Genomic DNA, 23049 nt, shown 5'->3' on the forward strand with positions numbered 1-23049 from the left:
CTGTGTGCAAGTAATGCATTTCAATGCAATTTTCATTCAGTTTCATTGTTAAACAGTGCATTAAGTTAAGGCAGAAACAACGAGCTCTTTGAAGTAAAGAATACATGTTGTTAAATGATTAGGATACAGAGAAAACTTTAGCATTGGTGCTTTTTTACAGACTCAAAATATAAAATCAAAAAAATTTTTTGAGTTAATGTAATGTTAAAACTGATTTGATTTATTTATTTATTTTTTCATAAAATTGGTATCGAAAAAAGTATCATTCAGGAACCGGTATCGAAGTCAAGGTATCGGTATCGAGAAAATTGTAACGATACCCAGCCCTATATAGTTTTTTTTGCCATATGTGTGTATATATATCATATACAATATAATATTTATTTTATTTCTGTGGTGAAATGTCTTGAGTTATTATTATTACTACTACTACTACTACTATTTATTATTGTTTTCATATATTATTTTATATATTAAATTATAAAATATTATTACGTATTTTGTTTTTGTGGTAAAATGTGTCTTGAACAGTTGATGATGATGCTGATGATGATGATGATGATATAATATTATTTAATATATAATGCAATCAATTTTATTTTGTGGTGAAATTTCTAATATTTATTATTATTCCTATTATAATATGTAATGTCTAATATGTATTATTAGTTTTATTATAATTGTTATTACTATGTTAAATTATACAAGATATTATGGTGAATGCGTCTTGAACAGTTAATAATTATTATTATTATTATTAACTGTTCAAGACACACATAGTATATATTTTTTATTATTTAATATATTATACAAATATGTTTTATTTAATATTTCACTTTTCCACCATTCTCTTTGCTGTAGAGAGTCAGGACAGTAAGGATGGGCTAAGTGTTTCTGCAGGCGAGGAGAGGAAGCCTCCTCCCATGCCAGAGGAGACCGGGAAGAGTAAAGTAGCATCTTGGCTCACCAGCCAATCCTCCACTTCTGCGAATCCGAGTGTCAAGGTGGAGGGAGTTAAGACGGAGAAGAAGGTGAGTGCAGTTTTTCATGCATCCTGTTTCCAATTTTACTTTTCACATGAAATGTCTCCCTTTTCTGTCTCTTTGTTCCTGTTTGTCTGTTTTACTCTGATTCTCTCTCTCGCTCTCGCTCTCCCCCACTCAATCTCTATCTGTCTTTTGTTTAGGATGTGATGACCCTCTCTGACAGTGATGATGTGCAAACTATCAGCTCAGGATCAGATGACAACAAGGAAAGAGAGAAAAAGACTCAGGGTGAGATGGAAGAAAAGGGCAAATTGCTTGCTATCATCCATGGACATTATATCAGTGTAACTGTTGCCATCCTCCAGTCAGCTGACTGAATCTGCATGTTGTAGTGGTGGATGAGCAGAAAACCTCTTTAACCCTTTACATCTTTATTATGAGATGAGATGCTCATCTTGTTGTGCAGGTGTGCTGTGAAAGCTCAGTTAGAAGGTCAGATAGTCTTACATTCATGAAGTCCCTGTTTGCAACCCATTATATAGAACATTGTTCGATCTCTCTGTCTCTCTCTCAGCTGTGGTGAAGAGGCAGGTGGCGGTGAAGTCCACACGTGGCATTGCTTTGAAGTCCCACGGTATGATGGTGAAAACGGGGGGAGGGGGTGCGGGAGGTGGTGGGTCAGGCCCATCTCGTGGGTCAGGCCCATCTCATGGACAGGGAGGTGGCGGGGGTGAAGGTGGCCATAGAAACACCCGCCTGTTCTTTGACGGGGAGGAATCCTGTTATATCATTGATGCCAAACTGGAAGGCAACCTCGGACGCTACCTCAATGTGAGTACAATTCCAGATACAGACTTATATTCGACATTTGCATTTATTCATTGGAGTCTAAGGATTCTTTACTTGATTTTTAATTCGATGATAGTTCACAGCTGCTGTGTTTATATCCTCTCTTCTGCTGTCTTTGTCCCACAGCATAGCTGCAGCCCTAATCTGTTCGTCCAGAATGTGTTTGTGGACACTCATGATCTGCGCTTCCCCTGGGTGGCCTTCTTTGCTAGCAAGTGAGCATGACATCAGTGTTTTTTGTGCATTTAAATTAGAAATAATTTAATGTATATGTTATCAGCCGAAGTTTGTTTGTTTTTATCGATATAGGCCGATATTGGATTTTAAATTGTACTGCTCATTTTCTCCATTTTCACATTTATATTACTGTTGTCGTCATCTAACGCTCACTTAAAGTTACTCTTTAAAAACACTTATAATTTAAATGCACATCTCAATGAATATCTATTTTTCATACTGTACATTATAGTGTTGTGATGGCTAAATTCACATATAGCATTTCAAATTATGAATTTTAATTTCTAGTGTTTTTATTAATATTTTTTTATTACAATTATACAGAATTTTAATACAGGCCATTTGTGTTATCAGACATAAAATTATTTTGCTTTTATGCCTCTTACATCCTATATATGTGCATTTTTTTTGTCATTAAAAACTATTGATGTTAATATTCTAAATCAATTTTAAAAGTAGTCAGATTCATTAGTTTTAGTTTAGTTCTTCTATTTATTTATTTTTTGTTATTTTTTATTTTAAATATTCTTCAGATCTTCTTACAGGGTTCCAGACTGCGACCAAAATGGTTGTATATGCGAGTGCATGGTCATGTACTACTCAGTTAAATTCACGCATGCGCAACAGAACGCCATTGTATCAGCAGCTGCTGCAGTCCGTAACTTATGTTCAAAATGAACGAGTACATCATGAATCCATTTTCCAAACCGTGTTTTTGACTTATCCTGAATCACTACAGTACGCCTATAATAAGTGTTTATATTCTGACTATTTTATCCCGGGGTTGGCTCGGCTGCGGAGTTGCCCAGTGCCTGCGTGACTCACCATAGACCAGGGGTCTCCAACACGTCGCTCGCGAACTACTAGTAGCTCGTGGCCTGATTGGAGGTAGCTCGCCAAGGGCCGTTCACATATCACGTCTTTTGTGCGCTCAAGTTCGTTATTTCAAATAATTGAAGCGACGTGCTCATTTTTTCCAGGCGCAGCGAGTCAACATGAAGGATGGGGGTGCACCCAAACACTACGGGTGTTTTTTTTCTTCTCCGTAAATAAATCTGGTAGCAGAGCTTAGCAACAGCAAACGTTTTTCAGTGGTGGAAATCTATTAGCTATTAAAACTTCTTTGTCGTTGTGGAGAGTGCACGGTGTGGAACCTTGCATAGCAACGACAGACGCCACAGGAAAATCGGACCGAATTTTACTATTAATAATAAAAGATAAGCTAATGTGCATTGTAAATGTCAGTAATTTATCTTTTTTGACTCATTTTTTTTATAAAAATTATTTAAAGGCTGAAATATGCAAGGTTTATCTTTTTATAAAAACTTTTTTTTGTCAAAACTTTATTTGAACTTGTACATGTTAGTAGATAACATGTTGCAAGACACTCCTTTAAAATCTGGCCATCATTTTTAATGTTATTATTTTAATGTTGATGCTAAGTTTATTTGTTATTTGCTGGTTTTCAACATAAAACTTGGTGAATTGATTTTATTAGTATTAGTACTTTTTGAACAGGATTCTGTGATAACCGTGATCATTTTGGTCACTATAATTATGAAATGAAATTTTCAGGCCATTTCATCTCTAGTTATCATGCACTATAAAATCAACTATAATTAGGTGTTTTTACAGTATAATATACAAAGTACAATTTTACTTTTTTTTTAAATCTCTGATTCTGTTCTTTTGACAGACATAGGCCTACAAAAACTATTTTAGGTCTAAAACAGTTTGGATAGTTGTTAATATGAGAGTTATGAGACATTATTTAATGATTTAAATATTGTATTACATGAGTAGCTCTCGTCCACTTTCATTTTTAAAAAGTAGCTCTCAAATGAAAAAAGGTTGGAGACCCCTGCCATAGACATTAACGGACAGAAGTAGCTCTGGCTACAATGTTCTTCCACAAGACACTTGCAGTTTATTTATTTACGAACGTACACTTCACGCGCATTGCACACTGATGGTGAAACGCGCCAATTAGGAATTCAGGAATTACAAGCCAACGAGCCAGCATACAGCCTCAGACACAACTGATGATGAGAACACAGGTGCAGACAGGGAGGACCCAAGTGAGCAAAGGAATATAACAAATACATATTATGTTTATGTTTGATTATACAAAAATTAGGGCTGTCAAAATGAACACATTAACGTATGCGATTAATTTTTTCAGTTAAACGCGTTAAAAATATTTAACACAATTAATGCAGCATCAGATTTTTTCTTTCATCCATTGGCTGCTCTATAGTATTTTATCACACTATCATTCATTCAAGTGCTAATAAACAATTCAAGCGCGATAAAACGCAAAAATAAGAACTTAAATCTGTACTGGCGGCGTGTTGTCTGTAAATCTCCTCTCTGTGTGATACACACAACACACAACACACACACACACACACGCAGGACTCATGCGCACAGAATGCCGCTTCAGATAGCACGCAGCCGCATTGAGTTATCTTTCACGCTTGAACGGACAAAAACACACAAAAGTATGCCAAAATGTTCACTTTGTCGAGTATCCTCGTAAGCACAGTATTAAATTAGTTAAAAAGCGTTAAATGAACGCAAAGTGTTAAATGAACTCAGCATCGGATGCTTGTCAGATCCAGATCCGCATTGTATGCATCAGATCTTAAAGTGACAGCAGCCTAATAAACCCGCTTCTGTGATACGTTCATGTAAAAAAAATGAAATAAAAAAAAAAAGTCAGAAAATTATAGTGAAGTCTGAGAGGTGTTTGATAACTATTCAATTTATGTATATTTCCTACCTAATAGATCAAATATTTAAAATATAGGCCTACTTTATGTTGTTTCTACATTAATTTGGAGATTAAATGTGAAATTATTACAATATAAAAATATATTAAAAACTTTAATGTTAAGTGTGATTAATCACGAATATGCTAGTTAATTGTTTTAATCGATTGACAGTACTAAATAAAATACAATCAAACATTAAAAAACATACATGGTGTTTTTTTGATAGTTATTTTTAATGGTTTTCATTTAAAAGATTAAAACATTTTGCCAACTTGAGGTCTTGTGTCACTGTCAGTCTTTTTACATCAGTGCAAAACTAGGGTAAGCAGATTAGGACAACTATTCATCAGCATGCATTGATTAATTCCATGTTGTAAAAAAAAAATTTAGTGGGACCAAATCATGTGCTGGTGCGACCAACTGAGAAAGTTGGTAACACCAGTGCAACCAGTGGAAAAGTATAAGGTGTTTACATGAAGGTTTTTCATACTGCTTTAGCTATTAGTTGAAATATTAACAGATTATTTGGCTGCATGTAAATATATATTTTTTTTTTATTAATCTGTGTGTTTCTACAGGCGAATCCGAGCAGGGACGGAGCTGACATGGGATTATAATTATGAAGTTGGCAGTGTAGAGGGCAAGGAGCTTCTGTGCTGCTGTGGATCTACAGAATGCAGAGGACGACTGCTGTAACACACACACACACACACGCACTAAAGGTACCTCCTATTGTAGACGTGCCAGTGAACACGTAGTTGGAGCTCCTGCAAGTTGTATTTGTCCAGTAAGGTCTGTGCTACTGATAAGAACTGAGCAGACACTGAACAAAGATAAATTTGTTCAGGAACTTACTGAAGTAATTAAAAAGTGTATGTACGCATGTTTTCAGCTGTCCTGCTTCACAGAGTTCCACCTTAAACCTCAAATGGGCCCATGGCATCTATCACTATGGTTTATGCAATCCTTACTGCAACCAGTCATTTCTTTTTTACATACATATGTCAATCTGTAATGTTTTGCTTAGTCAATCTTTTGCTCTTCTTTTATATGTGTAGTTTTGATAATGAAGATCCAAGTTTTTTTCTTTTTTCTTTAACTCATGGATTTGTGATTGTCATTGTATGCTACTGTGTAAATGTGCTTTTGTTGGTCAACAAGTTTATAAAAAGACAAAATTGTACTTTTGTCGCAATTTGAATTAAAGTTCTCCAAAGACCAAAAATGTCATCCTGTGTTGTAATTCTTGGTTTTCACATGGCTAAAAATAGTATTTATTGTGAGTTCATGGAAAATTGAGTCACAAACAGCCAGCAGTTAAAATATCACATTTCAAATGAATCAGAGATAAGCTATGTGAATCTTATTTATACTTGTTAGCTTAAAAAAAGATAATTATGTAATTGACAGAAAAATATATATAAACATCAACAACAGTTGTCTTTTAAGTGTTCAGTAAAACTAAAGTTATTTTATGTTCGGGAAGTTTAAAGTGCTTTGAACGGCACACAGTCAACACTGGTTGTAGCAACATTACCTGTGCCACAGGACACATACCCAACTAACTGAGCATTATTGCCTGCTCGAGTGGCTTGTGCCATTATAGAAGAAAAGGTTCTATATAGAACCTTAAAGGGTTCTGTCATGTGCTTCATATAGACACGGAGCTTCTGTGCTGAGATTGAATTTTCAAGCTGTTTATCCATTTTGGTTTTATTGTTCCATTTGGCGAATCTGAACAAAGTGATGACAACAAAAATAAAACTATGAAAAATACATCATGAGATTAGTTTATTTATATTCATGAGAAGTGTTGAATATGTGACAAAGTAATGTTTTTTCTTTTTCCTGTTTTACAGACAATGCTTGGAAATATTGTTTTTTAATATGAGAAAAATCATTGTTAGTTTAACAAGTTAATTTTTTTCGTTTGCTATAATTACATTTGTGTCGGTCTGTTTGAAAGTTCTCACACTGAAGAACACATTTCACAATCAACAACAGCCTACGCTCTGTTCTGGAGAAGTGTGATGATAAAAACTGTAGGCTGAAACTCCCTGAGCACAACTGAGTTCCTCTGAGTGACTGTTACTACAGAATGTGTACTGTAAATTACTTGTAAGCATGAGTGAAAAGGCAAATTAGTATCTAATTTGAGTTGATATTTACAAGAGAATTGTGAAGCAACACTTCTGTATTATGTACAGTCATAGCGTCACAATAGCAACTGTAGTAGTTTTAAACACTCAAATGGTCGGTTTAGAGGAAGTGAATAAAAGGAGGAGCTGATGATGTTTAAAAAAAAGTTATGACCACTTAATGAAGAGGAAGTCTGGCAGAAATTAAAAATGAAAATGGCTCAATGTCATATGTTTCTGCTGGAACTGATTATTCTCTGTCCATTTTTAAAAGGTAAAGAAATCTGTATTTCCTCTACAACACATGCTATTACAAATCCTTGTTTAGTGGAATTAGTCTGGAAAAAGATTTGGTACATCAGCTTAGTTTTTTCTTGCAGTTATTCACGATGGTCTCTGAGTTGCTTAGTGTTTGTACATGTTCCTGAATACAGTGCAGACTTAGTGTCACGCAGAAATATGATGCACATTTATTTTTATATTAAGACTATGTTGATGATTTTAACAACTCTAAAAACTGTTTTCTGATATGAATTTATATTTTAAATGTTTTTTGTATGCCAGGATGTTTATGTGGTTTTGCTCTATAACATAATGATCACTCAAATGATCGTACTTGTGCTTCAGGTGGTACCAGTGGAGCAGAAGAGACTCATGTGTTCAGCAGTTCTGGTGAAAATGTCCGTCTGCCCTGTAATAATGCTCTCTCTGACTGCACATCAACTACATGGACCTATGTCAGACTTTCAGAGACAGTTGAACTGATTACTGGAGGGAAAAAGAGGAATGACACAGAGAGACGTGAGAGACTGAGTCTGGGGTCTGACTGCTCTCTGAACATCAAGAAAGTCACACAAGAAGATTATGGGCTTTACAGCTGCCGACAATATGTGAATGATAAACAACAAGGAACTGATGCACCTGTTTATCTGCATGTTCTTCATGGTCAGTGTTTCTGTAATTTATTAATAATACCTTAAAACTCACATATAATGAAAAGTGTGAAATCTGTGATTTATTTTCTGTTTCAGTCTCTTCATCATCCTCACAGACTGAGATCAGATCAGGCTCTGTGACTCTCTCCTGTCAGTTGTATTTATATGGAGTCTCTTGTGATACTTTGGTCCGTTCTGAGGGACATCAGATGATCTGGGTGAATCAGGCTGGTGTGAATCTGATGACAGACTCCAGATATCAGATATTCTTCTCCTCAACACACTGTATCATCACTCTGACTACAACACTCCTGAATGAAGATCACAACAGAGAGTGGAGATGTCAGGTTACTCAGAGAAATCAACTGAAGACCTCAGCCACATATACTGTCAAGTATTCAGGTAAGAAAACAATATTATAAATCAGTTTTAATAGACACTCCTAATGTCAAGCACTATTAATATCATCAGAACAAACCAAGTTTACAAAAGCTTCTTTCACTTGGACAGAAGTAATTTGAACCCAAAACATTCAAACCAATGTGATGGTCCAGTATAAATTATGAATATTATCATATATTTAACAACATGATGCATCTGAACTAACACTCATTCTATACAGATCAAGAGGATCCCTCAGACACACCAGCACCTCATAACCACCACGGTACATGATGATGATGATGACGATTAAGACACATGACATTTGATGATGACATTTGTTGACAGAAAAAATGAATGAAACATAAAGCACAGAACCAGGGCAAGACAAGGCAAAAGATTAAGGAAACCATCATTACAGATGGTACGGTACATGACTATGTTTCCCTATGTCCTCTCTCCTTTAGCGATAGTGATCTCTGCTGTGGCTGCTGCATTAGCAGTGCTTGTTGCTGTTTTCTGGGTGATCTATAAAAAAAAAGCTTGTGAGTTTCCTTGTTTCCTCCTTTTTATAATAATAATAATTAAATCATAGTTCAGATCTCACTTTATCATTATAAAACAACCATCATTTGTATGTATCATAGAAGCACATGGATTATGTGGATGATGAATTATGAAGTGAACAGAAGTGTATTCCTGTAATATCAATCACAAAGTGCCATTAAAGTGTTAGTTTACACAAATATGAACACTCTGTCACTAATTACTCACCCTCATGTCTTTCCAAACCCGTAAGACTTTCGTTCATTTTTGAAACACAAATGAAGATATTTTTAACAAAATCTGAGCAATTTCTGTCCCTCTATTGGCAGTTACGCAACTACCACTTTGACGCTTCAAAAAGTTCATAAAGATTGTAAAAAATTGAACGGTTATGTCCAAATTTTCTGAAGACAAAACAGATTTACTTAGGCTTTTATTCACATATAAACATTCATCAGCTCATACATCAGTTATAATAAACGGAAGCTCAACCATGTTCGCTTGATGTGCGAGAACCAATGAAGTTTATTCTCATGTGTTACGCAGCACATTTGAACTTCCACAAGAACTAAAGAGGTTAATTCTTGTGGCACGCATAGGGTTGGGTATCGTATGAATTTTAACAATTCCGATTTAGATTCTTATTGATTCCTAATTTCGATTCCAATAAGGTAAAAAAAAAAAAAACTTAGATATTCACATTTAGTCTTATTGTAAAACATTTAATTTTAGCTGAATATCTTGAACAAAAATCAACAGGCTAAAGAAGGAACAACTAGCCTAACTAATATAAATTTCAAGCATTATTAAAGACAAGTAAACACTCAGTAATTATAAAATAACAGCTAAAAAGTAATGAGCTTTGTTCTCGCACGTTCAAGCATGTTCAGTTGAGCTTCTGTTTATGTCAGCTGTTTATATGTGAATAAAAGCCTAATTTCAATCTGTTCATCATATATTGTAAGTGATTGTGTCTCCAGAAAATTTGGCCTAAACCGCTCAATTCATATGGATTAGTTTTACAATCTCTTTATGAAGTTTTTGAAGCGTCAAAGTGATAGTTGCGTAGCTGTCATTGGAGAGAACAGAATTGGCTCAGATTTGATTAAAAATATCTTCATTTGTGTCCTGAAGATGATCGGAAGTCCTACAGGTGTGAAACGACATGAGGGTGAGTTATTAATGACAGAATTTTCATTTCTGTTTAAACTAACCCTTTAAGTGAAATCTTGTCACCAATTTTAAAGGTGCAATAAAATCCTTGCCTTTTTTATTTGAATGTTATTAACACTGGAACATTTAACATTTTGTGTTTTTATCTGTTTTTATTACACGAGTCATTTTCATCACTTTTTTTCAGATAATAAAAGAGAGACTCACAGCTCTGTGGTGAGTTCAGTAATGCCAATGATTTAGATTTGATTACTGTCTTTAAAGTTCAATAAAGTTTGTAATCCATGCAATTGCTTATAACTATTTGTTATCTAAAGGTCAAAGATGTGAATGAACATAAAGGGACCTATGAAACAATCAACATGGCCATTCCTTCTATGCCAAACGCCAATGTGAGTGAACAAAATGACTTAAACTTCATTAAGTTTGAAGTTCATCCATTATATATGTCTATTTGTCTATTCTTTAATGAAGTTTATTAAAACTTTAAGTGTAGTGACAGATGTCTGATTTGCCATGTTTCCACTGATGTTTAGGAACAGACAGATGATGTGACCTATTCTGAGGTTATTTCTTCCAGTAAAAACCAAGTACAAATATACAATGTGAGTAGATATCAGCACGTTCACTTGTTCTTTCATCATATGCTGTTGATATGTAGCTCTGAATTTGTAGATAAATGAAGTACATGAAGTATTAATAGCAGTTCCACACTGATTGACAAATCTGTGGTGTTCTTCCAGGATCATTCTAATGACACAGTGACTTACGCTGCCATCAAAGGAACAGAATATGTACCTCAGGACGGACTTATGCCTCTGTGAAAAAGTAGAAAACAAATACCCCTCGCAAATAAACTTTGATGCAAACATTCTTTTATTCAAATCGCTGCATAACTTCATGTTATGAGCAGATGAGCAGTTTGGTAATTGGCAGGATTATATATTTGTATGTGAAGGAACGGAACTTTTATATTCAGTTATATTATTAATATTTGTTGTGAAAGAGTAGAAAGACACAATTTAAAAGCAATACTGTAAAAATGATGTACTTTCAGAGTGTGGAATATGTTTTGATGTATGAGCTGAATTGAAACAACAATATTTTGTATTTTTTATAAAGTATTGTATTATTTCAGCATCTATTCAAATGATATTTTACTTAATATTCTAAAATGGGACATTACAGTATATAAATGTCACAGAATGAAATGTCGGTGTTTTCACACATATCATCACATATCATATTTTTCTTACAAAAAACAAGTTACATTTTTGCCAGAGAATTTAAACTACACAAATATTTAAAACATCTGTAAAAACAAATCTGTAATCATCCGAATTAAACTAATACAAACATTTATCTCAGAAATGTCAGATGTACCCTGGTAGTTTCTTGTGTCAAGTAACCAAAAGTGTGTGGCAATACTTATTGAGCCCTTTTTCTTTTCTCTTTACTTTGTTAATGATTTCACATGTTTAATTATCTTTAATTTCTTGGTTGCAACTTAATTTCTCATCTGTTCTTTTACTGTATTCATTATTGTATTTATATGTGTACCATAAAGAACTTTGGAATCATTGTTTTAAAGGTTCTATTTATTTATTCATGGCGGCAGCAACTCTACAGTTCTGATTGTTAAGTTTGTGTGTCAGGCTATTCATCATGCCCACCTTTGTTCAAAAGTTTGGAATAATTAAGATTACCAAGGCTGCATTAATTAAATCAAATATACAATAAACAGTAATATTGTGAAATATTTTTAGAATTTAAAAGAATTGTTTTTTATTTTAATATATTTTAAAATGTAATTTATTTAAGAAATCTTAATCTAAACAGCAATTCTACAACCTGAAAGTGATGTGCATGTTTAAAGTTATAACATGATGACATTTTCCAGAGTTATTTCAATCACTGTTTCGAAACATGTGACTGCTCAACATGTAAGTTTCATCACACTGGTTCAACCATAAACTGTAAAAAAAAAAAAAAAAAAAAGTTAAAACTGATGAGTGACTACATGAGTAATGTAATTACATGGTCATGTCTTTGACAGTACCAGATACATTTTTTTAGTGATCACTGAATGAAAGAGTCTTTCTGAACCTGGGAAATAACAAGCAGGGGAGCTGATGATGTTAAATGGAAGAGAATATCAGAAACTGGAAATGGCTGATAAGTGTCTTATGTTTCTGCTGGGATTGATAATTCTCTGCTCATTTCCCACAGGTAAACACATTTCTATATGCTCTATAAGACATCTGTGGAAAAAACCCTTATGGAAAATAATAATTTTTTTAAATTTAATATATAGCATAAAGATCACCCAAATGTATTGTGTTGCAGGCACGAGTGGAGCAGAAGAGACTCATGTGTTCTGCAGTTCTGGTGAAAATGTCAGTTTTCCCTGTAATAATGCTCTTTCTGACTGCACAACTATATGGAAATGGAACCGTGACAGGTTAGAGACATTGAAAGAGAGAGATGAGAGACTGAGTCTGGGGTCAGACTGCTCTCTGAACATCAGCAAAGTCACTCAAAAAGATTATGGGCTTTACAGCTGCGGACAACAACAAGGAACTGATGGACATGTTTATCTGCATGTTCTTCACGGTAATTGTAGGATAATGTAAACTGTATTTAAAAAATGCCAAATTCTCCATTTACACTTACAGATTACTGAAAAAAATAAGCCTGTCATGTGATTTCTGTCTTATTTTCTGTTTCAGTCTCTTCATCATCCTCACAGACTGAGATCAGATCAGGCTCTGTGACTCTCTCCTGTCGGTTGTATTCTGGAATCTCTTGTGATTCTTTGTTCCGTACGGAGGGAATTCAGTTGATCTGGGTGAATCAGGCTGGTGTGAATCTGATGACAGACTCCAGATATCAGATATTATTCTCAACACACTGTAACAGCACTCTGACGACAAAACTCCTGAATGAAGATCACAACAGAGAGTGGAGATGTCAGGTTACTCAGAGAAATCAAACGAAGACCTCAGCCACATATACTGTCAAGTATTCAGGTGGGAACAATATTGCATCTCATCATATATCAGTTGTAGTAGGCCCTAAAGTTTAGTAGGCCTTTAGTAATGTAGGAAATTCTATTAATATCTTTCAGCCAGGATAAACAGAGTGTGCAAAAATTGTACAAAAAAATAAAAGCATATATAGCATATTGTGCTTTAATTGTTAAATTTTAGGTAATGTTCAATTCTTTAACATTAGTTAATGCAATAACTGACAATGCACAACCCTACTTTTACAGCATGTATTAATGTTAATGTTAATTTCGACGTATAATACATTTTTAACATTTCACATTGCATAAATTAACATGAATGTATTATGAAAAATTAAATTAACAATGAATGATATATCATTGATAATAATATATGGACACTAATAATAACTTATTTTAAAAAGTAAGAGAATTTAAACAAACAAACAAAAAACGCCATACAAAATTGTTGTGCATTGTGAGATCATGATAACTAAGGTTAACACATTTCTTTTATTAATGATTGTAATATTCTGCAGTATGATGCATCTGAACTAACACTCTTTTCGTACAGCTCAAGCTGGTACAAGGACACCAGTGATTCCAGTCCACATCACAAACTCTGAGGATCCCTCAGCTAGAAACACACCACAAACACATGGTAATCACTGTCTTTCTCACACCGGTGTTTCTCACATACACTTTTCTTCTCAAATCAGTCCCTATAAATATAACTGATTTCTCTCTGAGGAGACGGAGTGGATTACAAACTTTGTGAAAACTAATTGTAAACAAGTTCGTCAGTGTGCTTGAGACTTAAAATCTTATAAATATTAAAATGATTGTGGAGACAAAATCATGTCTATAGAGCTGTAACTGTAAAAAAAGATTAAATACAATTTGTAAAAAGAATGTTTCTAGCTTAATATTCTGCTGAGACATACAAATAATTCAAAAGATTTTTGTTTCAATTCAGCAATACATCAAAACATATTCCACACTCTGAAAGTACATCATTTCCAAATGCACTATATGTAGGGTACAAAATAACAAGATGGATTAAAACTGACCCTGAACGTGTTTTTCTGTAGTCTCTCCCTTAGTGATGGTTGTTATATTTCCTGCATTAGCCCTTCTCCTTCTTGCTTCTATGCTGTGGGTGATTTATACAAAAAAGGCCGGTAGGTTATTGTAATTCTTAATATTTTATAACATACAAACAATATAACTTTAAACGTGCACATCACTTTCAGGTTGCTGTAGAAGTGCTGTGAAGATTAAGATTTCTTTAATAAATTGCATTTTAAAATATATTTAAATAAAACATTTTACAATATTACTGTTTATTGTATATTTGATTTAATTAACGCAGCCTTGGTAATCTTAATTATTCCAAACTTTTGAACAAAGGTGGGCATGATGAAATGAGGGCTAAATTAAATGTTTTATAGAAAATACAATTCCAATTAAAAAGTCACTTCATGACAACAGAAGCAAAAGTGAACTCTTCTTAACAGTTTCAAGATAACGCATTGATCTAGATGTGGATGTGCTATATCTTGCCTAATATTTTTATGATGTGACATTTTACAGATAACAAAGAAGAGGCTGTTTATTCTGATGTAAGTATTATTTCTTATTTGTCGTCTATTTGGTTAAACCAATTTATGAAGGTAATTAACTGCCTATATACTCTAGCACTTGTATACAATAAAAAAAAATGACAAGAAGTTGTCAAGTTGCCAGAGTAAGATAAGTTGTCTTACTCATGTACCATATTTGTTTATGTGTCTATTGATGTTTAGGTGCTGACATATGTGTCATATTCTCGGATTCCAGCAGAAAACATGACAAAGAGAGCAATATGAGCAGATACTGCCACATCCATTCCTTAGTGCCCACTGACGCTCCGAATCAAAGAAAATGACCCAGGGGCCAGATTCACGAAATAAAATAAAATAAATAGACACAAAGAGATTTCATTGCAATAAGATTTATTTTATTTTATAGAATAAAGAAATATTTTTATTTATATTTTTATATATTATTTTCTTCCTTTTTTTCCAAGATAATCTTTCTTGAATTTACGACATTGGCTGGTGGTGAAAAGAGAATACGGTAAAGTAAAAATGTTTGTACTTAATGAGTTTGTCTATGAATGCCGCCTTTAAGAACGAATTGCATATTAAAGACGTATCAATATCCCAAATGTCACCTCAGCTGTTTATTCTTCTTTTGTTGTCTGATTATAATGAATTATTGCATTTGTATCTTATTCTCAGAAGTGTTTGTCCTCTCATATTTAGTTATGTCCATATTTGGAGACATCTCGTTGTTGAGTCACAGGAACCCAGCAGTCTTTGCACCAAACACTGCATGATTTTACAGAGAACAGGAAGTTGTAACCAGACATGTGTTGTGCCTGGAAGTCAATGAAATCACAATGTGCCATTTGAACTTTGTCATGACTAGAGAGAAAAAAAAAACTTCTCTTAACTGAACCTCCACTTCATCTATAATAACATGATTTCTTCACACATCAGCTATACAGTTCTTCCAACTTTTCGTGCAGAACAGAATTTGAAGCTTCTATTCATCCAATATTTTTTTTAAATTCTGACAAATGTTTCACTTGACTGAATTGAATCTGACACTTTTGTAAATTATGTGATGAGAATTTTGTTGACTGCAGGGTACATAGGGCTGCTAAAGGCACACTGTTGTAAAAGGCGCTTTTGGCTTTATTTTCCTTTAAACCACTGGATGGCTCAAAAATTCACCTCAGCACTTTTCTTAGCAACCGTCTTTGACTATGAATGTGGAATCTCCAATAGGGAGCACTTGCACTTTCAGTCTCAAGCTTAAAAATGCTGCCCTCTGAGGACATTTTCCCAGAATGTTTGGTTTATAAGAGTAAAATTATAAGCATAATGAGGCTGTAAAAGCAGACTGATACCTATTTGGGATTTAATATTTAATTATTATTATTATTATTATTATTTTTTTTTTAATGTAGATTTATGTAGCAAAATGAGAATCTATAATATTATTGATGTTTTCAGTTTTGTTCAAGGTAATTAAAGTAGGCCTAAGCGTTATTTTTCAATAACGGAAGAATGCGTAAAAGCATGGCATTTGGGGTAAAAGGAGCCCCTGCTGTTGGTGCTAAAGGCGCAATAATTAACATGATAATAAATCTGTGTGGTAAAAGGACCACCTTGCCACCTCATACATTTGTAAGATTTTTAAACAAAACACTTTTATGATTTATTTTCACACAAAATCTGTTGCTTCATTAATGTTCAATAAAATCATACATATTGTTTTTATGCAATCATACACTATGGGAGTAGTGAAAAGCAAATTTTTATTAGGGTGTGCCTTTAGCCCCATTGTACCATACATAGTACGCAATCACCGGAAAGATGATCGGCTGACAGTGCAGAATTTGACAACAAAGCGCTTCCTCTTCAGCTCTGCAGAGTAGAACACTTTCGATGAGGATGAGGATGTTGTACTTAAAACAGTAAGACTATTTTTAATTAAAAACAGTTACTGGAGAATGAAGGTGCAAACAAACAAGAGAAAATGGAAGATTTGGAATGATTTATTATTTAAAACTGTTCTCTTGATCAACAAAAATAAAAATCCTTTAAGTCCTACAAATAAATATGATTACTTGAGTTTGTTTGTTAACATGTGAAAGACAAACATCTCAGTTACGTATGGTAGCCCTCATACTCTTTCAGTCGGTCACGTTCAACGCCACGCGGCGTCGAACGTGACCGACTGAAAGGGAACAGTATTTACCACGTCAACAGGTTAACAAAGTCAATTATAGGCATTTCTCTGCTCATGATATCATGAGGTATTTGTATAATTAATAACTGATTCAGTTATTTGTGATGGTTCTGGTTCACAGAGGCATAAAGTTGACTGCCGTTATCCTGAGGTCTAGCTGTTGCTCCTCCGATGGAAGCGTAAGTCACTTTATCATCATCATCATCACGAACCTGAAAGAACATCACAGATATTGTCAGTTTTGAGAGATCTTGATGGAAGTACAAAGAAGTGTTTACCCACCTTGTTATTTTTGCTTTTGTTTTTACTGAATGTGGCAATCTCCGCATAAGTCACGTCTTTCTGCTCCTAAACATCAGTGGAAACACGGTGAACTAAAGTACAAAATCCATCACTAGGCTACTTTGTAAAGTATAGGCTAATTATTATGCAGGTGCTGCAAATGTTTTAAATATGTGCTGCAAATATTTTAAAATATGTTGTGTCATGTGCCATTTTCACCTAAAGGTTTTGTGAATATCTAATATTTGTAACAGGACTTTTAATGATTGTGTTACTTCGCTTGTCTGTGTTAGTGGTGGGGATTTTCAGTGACTCTTTCTGTAGGCTACATTAAAATCGCAGGTTTTGCAGGTAGGGGGTGACGAGTCCGAGACAGGGATAACTGCTGATCAGAGTAATGGCGTGCCGAAAGATAGCCTACACAATGCTACAACAGAAATAACCTCCTAACCCACCCACACCCTAACAGGCAGTTTACGGGACCAATTGTAAAGACCTTTTGGCACGCCCCCTACCTTTCGGCATGTTCATTACTCCTACCTGCAGATATACACACTTGCCATTTTGAGTGAGTCATTGAATCATTTATTCAAGCGATTTATTCAAAATGCTGATTCATTGAGAAATGAAACACCTCTGCTGCTTGGTGTGTTATGTTGTGACCTTGTGAAAAACAGGAAATATTGTGGCTAAAATAAGTTACTCTTATTTTATAATTAACTTATTCATTATTGAAAAGGGGTATATCAGGAAACAGTGCTGCCTTCATGTTATTTAACTTCTCAGAAAAAGCCCATGACGTCAGTGCTATTTCAAATGTGACGTATTCAAATTAGAATTGAACACATCTTCTAAATTAGGCCAGCATCCTGAATCTGTGGCGTATGAAAGTAGTTCCACAAATAAGATAGTGTTGGGACACTTCAGTTTTTTCTTTACACATTTGTTGTGTCCAATTGTTGTGTAAAATCAGTATCGCTTTTTCGTTTTATATAAATCCAGCTGCCATCATCTTGTCTCAGTTAATGATGGTAGCGCCTCAGAGGACTTGAGATTAAAGGGGTCATGACATGAGAAATCCAATTTGCCTTGATCTTTTGACACCATTTTTTGTACCATTAAAACATCCTGCAAGTTTCATAGTTTAAAACGTCCTCCTCATTATAAACAAAGCATTTATTTATTAAAGCTTAAAATGGTTTGCTTGAAGATTAAGGGATTTGTGACGACACATAAACAAATACCATTTGCATATGACTTGCCCCAGAGTAAGACATCGACGAATAGTTATGCATCATTGCTCCATAGCCCCGCCCACTGGCATTCAGTCGCTTAACGGCTGATATTAAAAGCAAATAGAACCCATGATAATCACTGACACTCTCTACACTGGATACAGTGTACAGATGTGTGTCGAGTTTCTGACAAACTCCACGCACTTGAGTCTGTCGACAACAGGACAAATGGAAGACTGTAAGAACGTTCGCCTTGAGGCGTACAGTTTAAACAGCTTGTTTGCGTCTCTGTACAGGACCCTGCGTCAGTAACAAGTGGATGGTTTATTTTAATGGTGTCCCGGATTGCGTCGGAAGATTATATGTTTGTTCTATGTAATGATGTTAGCCAATCATATTGGCCGTTTGATGACAAGCCTTAAAAGAGCCGCCCCTAAAAATTTATCATTTTAGACCTGGTCAGAATGAGAACTAAAAATAATCATTTTTATGTATATATACTTATTTTTTTGTGCAAAAACTTTATTAACACTATAAGTGAACCTCAAGGAATATTTAAAATAATTTAAAAAATCCATGTCACACCTCTTTAATCATTGCAGTGTTCATCTTGTTGCTAGTCTGATTGTGTAGGCCTACACTGCAGTGTTGGTGAGTAGCTGTGTAACAATTATAATGTACATTATAGTATACTTAACATTACGAGAGATAATATGGGCTGAAGAAACTGTCAAATATACACAGATATGAATCACTTATGGAAGATGAATCATATGAGTCACTTACTTTGGCGCTGGCCGTAGGATGAATGGAGATGTTGATATCATTGGTTCCATTATATTTATTCATATTTGTGACCTTTAGACAAGAAACAATATTCTAAGTTTTGCGTTTATCTAAGGTGAGTGAAAACAGTACACATATTGGACAGTCTATCCAAGCTTATAGACGAAAAAAAAAAAAAAATCACGGGTCTTTGCTATTTTGATACTTACCACAGAGTTATTAGTCCCTCTTCTAATATCTGAGGAATAATTATCACAAAAACAAGAGTAAAATACAGCATGTCATTAATTATTGCAGACTGATAATTGATATTGACAATTATTTAGAAAAATTCTAATGCTGTGTGAATAGTAACTTTATATTTGTCTTTTTAAATGGTTCATTGACCTCAAAATGAAAATTCTGTCATCATTAACTCACCCTAATGTCATGCTGAACACAAAAAGAATAAGACATTTTGAAGAATGTTGGTAAACAAATAGTTTTGGTCACCATTGACTTCCATTGTATGGACAAACACAAACAAAAACACATTTCTCAAAAAATCTTACATTTCACAGAAGAAAGTCATACAGGTTCATAAAAACACCAGGGTTAGTGAATGATGACCACAGAAATTACATGTGTCACAAAATATAGTTCAAGTTTACCACTTCAAAATTTTTATCATCACATCTTTCCAAATTAATATTTATATGATAAAACTGTGCTTGTCTGTAAATTGTCTTTAAATTCTTTGGATGTTTTGGACTTTGTCTGTTGTCACAAAATATGAGCTAAAATGTAAAACTCACCACCTCTTTTTTTACAAACCACCCAAAGAATAACAGCAGGAAGGAGAACAGCCAATGCAGCAACAACACCAACAATCACAATCTCTAGAGGAGAGACAATATAGAGTATAGAGTGACACACTCAGATCCAGATGAAAACAACAGCAGAACCTTTACTATATATTACTGTGTCATTTTAAACAAAAATATAAAAACCACAAGTACTGACACACTTGCAAACAAAGTGTACATTGTATGTTTCCTAAATGTGTTTTAGTAAACACAGACATGATTGGTTTGGATTGACATGATTAAAGAGTTACTTTTCACATAACAATAATTTCATGTTGTTTTTATCTATTTATTTTGTATGAGTGATAGAAAAAAGCGTTAACCTTTAAACATGGTCAATGTTTGTGATCAGCTGTACACGAATATCTCCAAAGCAAAATGAGTTATTTACATACTAAAAAAGTCACTTAAATGAGAACTACTGGAGCTACTGGAAACAATTCAAATGAGAAAAACATAAATACAAAAACATTTAAATACATGTACAGTACATTTATGAAAAAACATTCAACAGCTGATTATGTACCTGGTTGTGTAGAAGTTACTGGTTTATTTACAGTTGTGGTTGTCTCTGTGCTGGTGACTGGAGTCAGTGTATTTGTCTCTGTTGGAGCTGTAAAATATTAATTTTTAGATGCATTATACTGAATATATAATTATTTTATTCTTGATGATCAATACAAAGTTAAAAATAAGTAACATTATAAATAACAACAATTTACCTGGATACTTGACAGTATATGTGGCTGAGGTCTTCAGTTGATTTCTCTGAGTAACCTGACATCTCCATTCTCTGTTGTGATCTTCATTCAGGAGTGTTGTAGTCAGAGTGCTGTAACAGTGTTTTGAGGAGAAGAATATCTGATATCTGGAGTCTGTCATCAGATTCACACCAGCCTGATTCACCCAGATCAGCTGAAGCCCCTCAGAACGGACCAAAGTATCACAAGAGACTTCATATGAATACAACTGACAGGAGAGAGTCACAGAGCCTGGTCTGATCTCAGTCTGTGAGGATGATGAAGAGACTGAAACAGAAAATAAGCCAGAAATCACACTACAGACGTCACTCTTTTCATTACACATGTGAGTTTTAAGGTATTATTTAAAAAATGACAGAAACACTGACCATGAAGAACATGCAGATAAACAGGTGCATCAGTTCCTTGTTGTTTATCATTCTCATATTGTCGGCAGCTGTAAACCCCATAATCTTCTTGTGTGACTTTCTTGATGTTCAGAGAGCAGTCAGACCCCAGACTCAGTCTCTCATGTCTCTCTATGTTATTCTTCTTTTTCCCTCCAGCAATCAGTTCAACTGTCTCTGAAAGTCTGGTATAGATCCATGTAGTCGATGTGCAGTCAGAGAGAGCATTATTACAGGGCAGACGGACATTTTCACCAGAACTGCTGAACACACGAGTCTCTTCTGCTACAGTCATACCTGAAACACAGTACATCTGAGTAATCATATTTTACTTATTAATATATTAAAAGTGAAAATTAAAAAAGCTGGGTTAATTATTTAACCTTAAATGACATAGCAGATAAAAGAGTCTGTAAATTCAAAGCATGTCTTGAATGAGACACAAATGAGAATGTTTTTGTCCTGTTTTAGGCATGAAATGAACGACATTGTGAATACCACTGAAATATAATCTTATGTAGCAGTTCACTTTAAAACACTTAATTACTCATGTGCTCTCAAACCTGTTTGCATTTCATAAAATATATTTTCAACAGTTTCAATTGTTTTGTTAATGCAAAACGGGTCCCAAAAAAAAAACTTTTTCAACAAATAAGTTTGAAATAATATATTTTATGAATCATACAGGTTTGGAACAACATGAGAGTGAGTAAAGGACGACAGAAATTTCATATCTAAGTAAACTATCCCCTCAACATAAACCTGACTTCTGAAACATGCTTCAGACTTCTGAAAGTGAGAATAAAACATACTGGCATTTGTCAGAGAATTCTATAATAAAACAGTATGTACCAAACAGCATACGAGATCATAACATGAATAATTCAATCTAAATCCTAGCCAGACTCTATGCCAAAGTAAGAAAAAAAACCAAAAAACATTTTTAATATTTTTTAATAAATGGCTGTTCCAATTATACAGATAAAAAAATATTTAAAATATTTCTTTACCTGTTAAAAATGGACAGAGAATTATAATTTCCAGCAGACACATTTGACACATTTTCTCTTTTGAACAATCTTCCGACAATCCTTCTAACAAACCTTCCTCTTATCTGACCTAAGAGTTTAGAATCTCACTATACAGCTGCGTTTCGCTGACTGTTGACGTTTGTAATGGAGAAGTGTGTCACATGTTCATGTATTTCAACTTTTCAGTTGTCTGACCCTTATATCATTCTGTATAGGCCTATTTGTACTGAATCAACAATGTGCACTGACCAATGACCATGAATATTGGTAGTGGTCGACCGATATATCGCCAAGACTGATTCATCGGCCGATATGTTTTTCTGCTTGGACGATGTGTCAGAAGCGGCGTGCCAGACTTTTATATTTTCTTCATTAGTTTATGGTCTCTGTTTTGTTAGATAGAACTGTTAAACAATGTAAACAGTAAATGCATGCAAAGTATTACAATGTTTGATTTTATATTATTTGTCATAAAAAGGCAAACACTGTAATACTTTCTCATTTACCATCAGCAAATACGCATTATCATTTAAACAAATCTGGGTAACACTTTACAATAAGGTTCATTAGTTAACATTAGTTAACTAAGAATGAACAATACTTCTAAAGCATTTATTAATCTTAGTTAATATTAGTTTCAACATTTACTAACACATTATTAAAATCAAAGGTTGTATATGTTAATGTACTGTGAACTAACATAAACAAACAATGAACAGCTGTATTTTTATTAACTAACATTAACAAAGATTAACTAGTAACAAATGTATTGCTCACTGTTAGTTCATGTTAGTTAATACATGTTAGTTAATACATTAACTAATGTTAACTAATGAACCTTATTGTAAAGTGTTACCCAAATCTTTGAATATATATATATAAAAAAAAACATTTCA

At 34.0% G+C, this 23049-nt stretch overlaps 3 protein-coding genes across 7 annotated transcripts in view; 2 read left to right on the forward strand and 1 right to left on the reverse strand.

Annotated features, from left to right (window-relative positions):
* Positions 1-6071, forward strand: part of setdb1b (SET domain bifurcated histone lysine methyltransferase 1b) — a 28542-nt gene extending 22471 nt beyond the window's left edge. For all 3 annotated transcript variants that reach the window (XM_084088806.1, XM_084088807.1, XM_084088808.1), the window contains 5 exons: positions 862-1031; positions 1187-1274; positions 1561-1817; positions 1962-2050; positions 5425-6071. In XM_084088806.1, the coding sequence (XP_083944932.1) occupies positions 862-1031; positions 1187-1274; positions 1561-1817; positions 1962-2050; positions 5425-5542 (722 nt within the window). In that variant the 3' untranslated portion in view covers positions 5543-6071. The remainder of the gene's footprint in view (positions 1-861; positions 1032-1186; positions 1275-1560; positions 1818-1961; positions 2051-5424) is intronic.
* A 1091-nt stretch (positions 6072-7162) lies between these two features.
* On the forward strand, positions 7163-20930 carry LOC311067735 (uncharacterized protein). Of its 3 annotated transcripts, none has more exons than XR_014603274.1 (9): positions 7163-7258; positions 7612-7929; positions 12749-13048; positions 13601-13687; positions 14118-14207; positions 14620-14648; positions 14832-15144; positions 16949-17006; positions 20789-20930. XR_014603274.1 is itself a non-coding variant. In XM_084089783.1 (9 exons), the coding sequence occupies exons 1-9, from the start codon at positions 7195-7197 to the stop codon at positions 10841-10843; spliced, it is 1065 nt and encodes a 354-aa protein (XP_083945909.1). In that variant the 5' UTR covers positions 7163-7194; the 3' UTR covers positions 10844-11609. The 3 variants fall into 3 exon arrangements, 2 of the variants coding, with proteins under 2 accessions (XP_083945909.1, XP_083945910.1); XM_084089783.1 differs by lacking the exons at positions 12749-13048; positions 13601-13687; positions 14118-14207; ... (2 more) ...; positions 16949-17006; positions 20789-20930 and adding exons at positions 8016-8321; positions 8542-8586; positions 8768-8845; ... (2 more) ...; positions 10556-10624; positions 10763-11609; XM_084089784.1 differs by lacking the exons at positions 12749-13048; positions 13601-13687; positions 14118-14207; ... (2 more) ...; positions 16949-17006; positions 20789-20930 and adding exons at positions 8016-8321; positions 8542-8582; positions 8767-8845; ... (2 more) ...; positions 10556-10624; positions 10763-11609.
* LOC311067733 (uncharacterized protein) lies at positions 16616-23049 on the reverse strand. Its single transcript, XM_084089780.1, has 9 exons — positions 22133-23049; positions 21105-21419; positions 20698-21003; positions 20502-20588; positions 19925-20008; positions 19340-19368; positions 19131-19202; positions 17110-17175; positions 16616-17039 (listed from the first exon to the last, which is right to left on the reverse strand). The coding sequence occupies exons 1-9, from the start codon at positions 22182-22184 to the stop codon at positions 16923-16925; spliced, it is 1128 nt and encodes a 375-aa protein (XP_083945906.1). The 5' UTR covers positions 22185-23049; the 3' UTR covers positions 16616-16922.

The sequence above is a fragment of the Abramis brama genome (assembly GCF_963993115.1).
Source record: "Abramis brama genome assembly, chromosome: 17".
NCBI classification, from domain to species: domain Eukaryota; kingdom Metazoa; phylum Chordata; class Actinopteri; order Cypriniformes; family Leuciscidae; genus Abramis; species Abramis brama.

Excerpts from the sequence above, each read along its gene's own strand:
- LOC311067735 (XM_084089783.1), top strand. The coding sequence starts at position 7,195 with ATGAAAATGGCTCAATGTCATATGTTTCTGCTGGAACTGATTATTCTC. Across the intron at positions 7,930-8,015 it reads TTATCTGCATGTTCTTCATG|TCTCTTCATCATCCTCACAG; the intron begins GTCAGTGTTTCT and ends TTTCTGTTTCAG. Across the intron at positions 8,587-8,767 it reads AGCACCTCATAACCACCACG|CGATAGTGATCTCTGCTGTG; the intron begins GTACATGATGAT and ends TCTCTCCTTTAG.
- LOC311067733 (XM_084089780.1), bottom strand. The coding sequence starts at position 22,184 with ATGTGTCAAATGTGTCTGCTGGAAATTATAATTCTCTGTCCATTTTTA. Across the intron at positions 20,009-20,501 it reads AGTAACTTCTACACAACCAG|AGATTGTGATTGTTGGTGTT; the intron begins GTACATAATCAG and ends TCTCTCCTCTAG. Across the intron at positions 19,203-19,339 it reads GAGGGACTAATAACTCTGTG|GTCACAAATATGAATAAATA; the intron begins GTAAGTATCAAA and ends TCTTGTCTAAAG.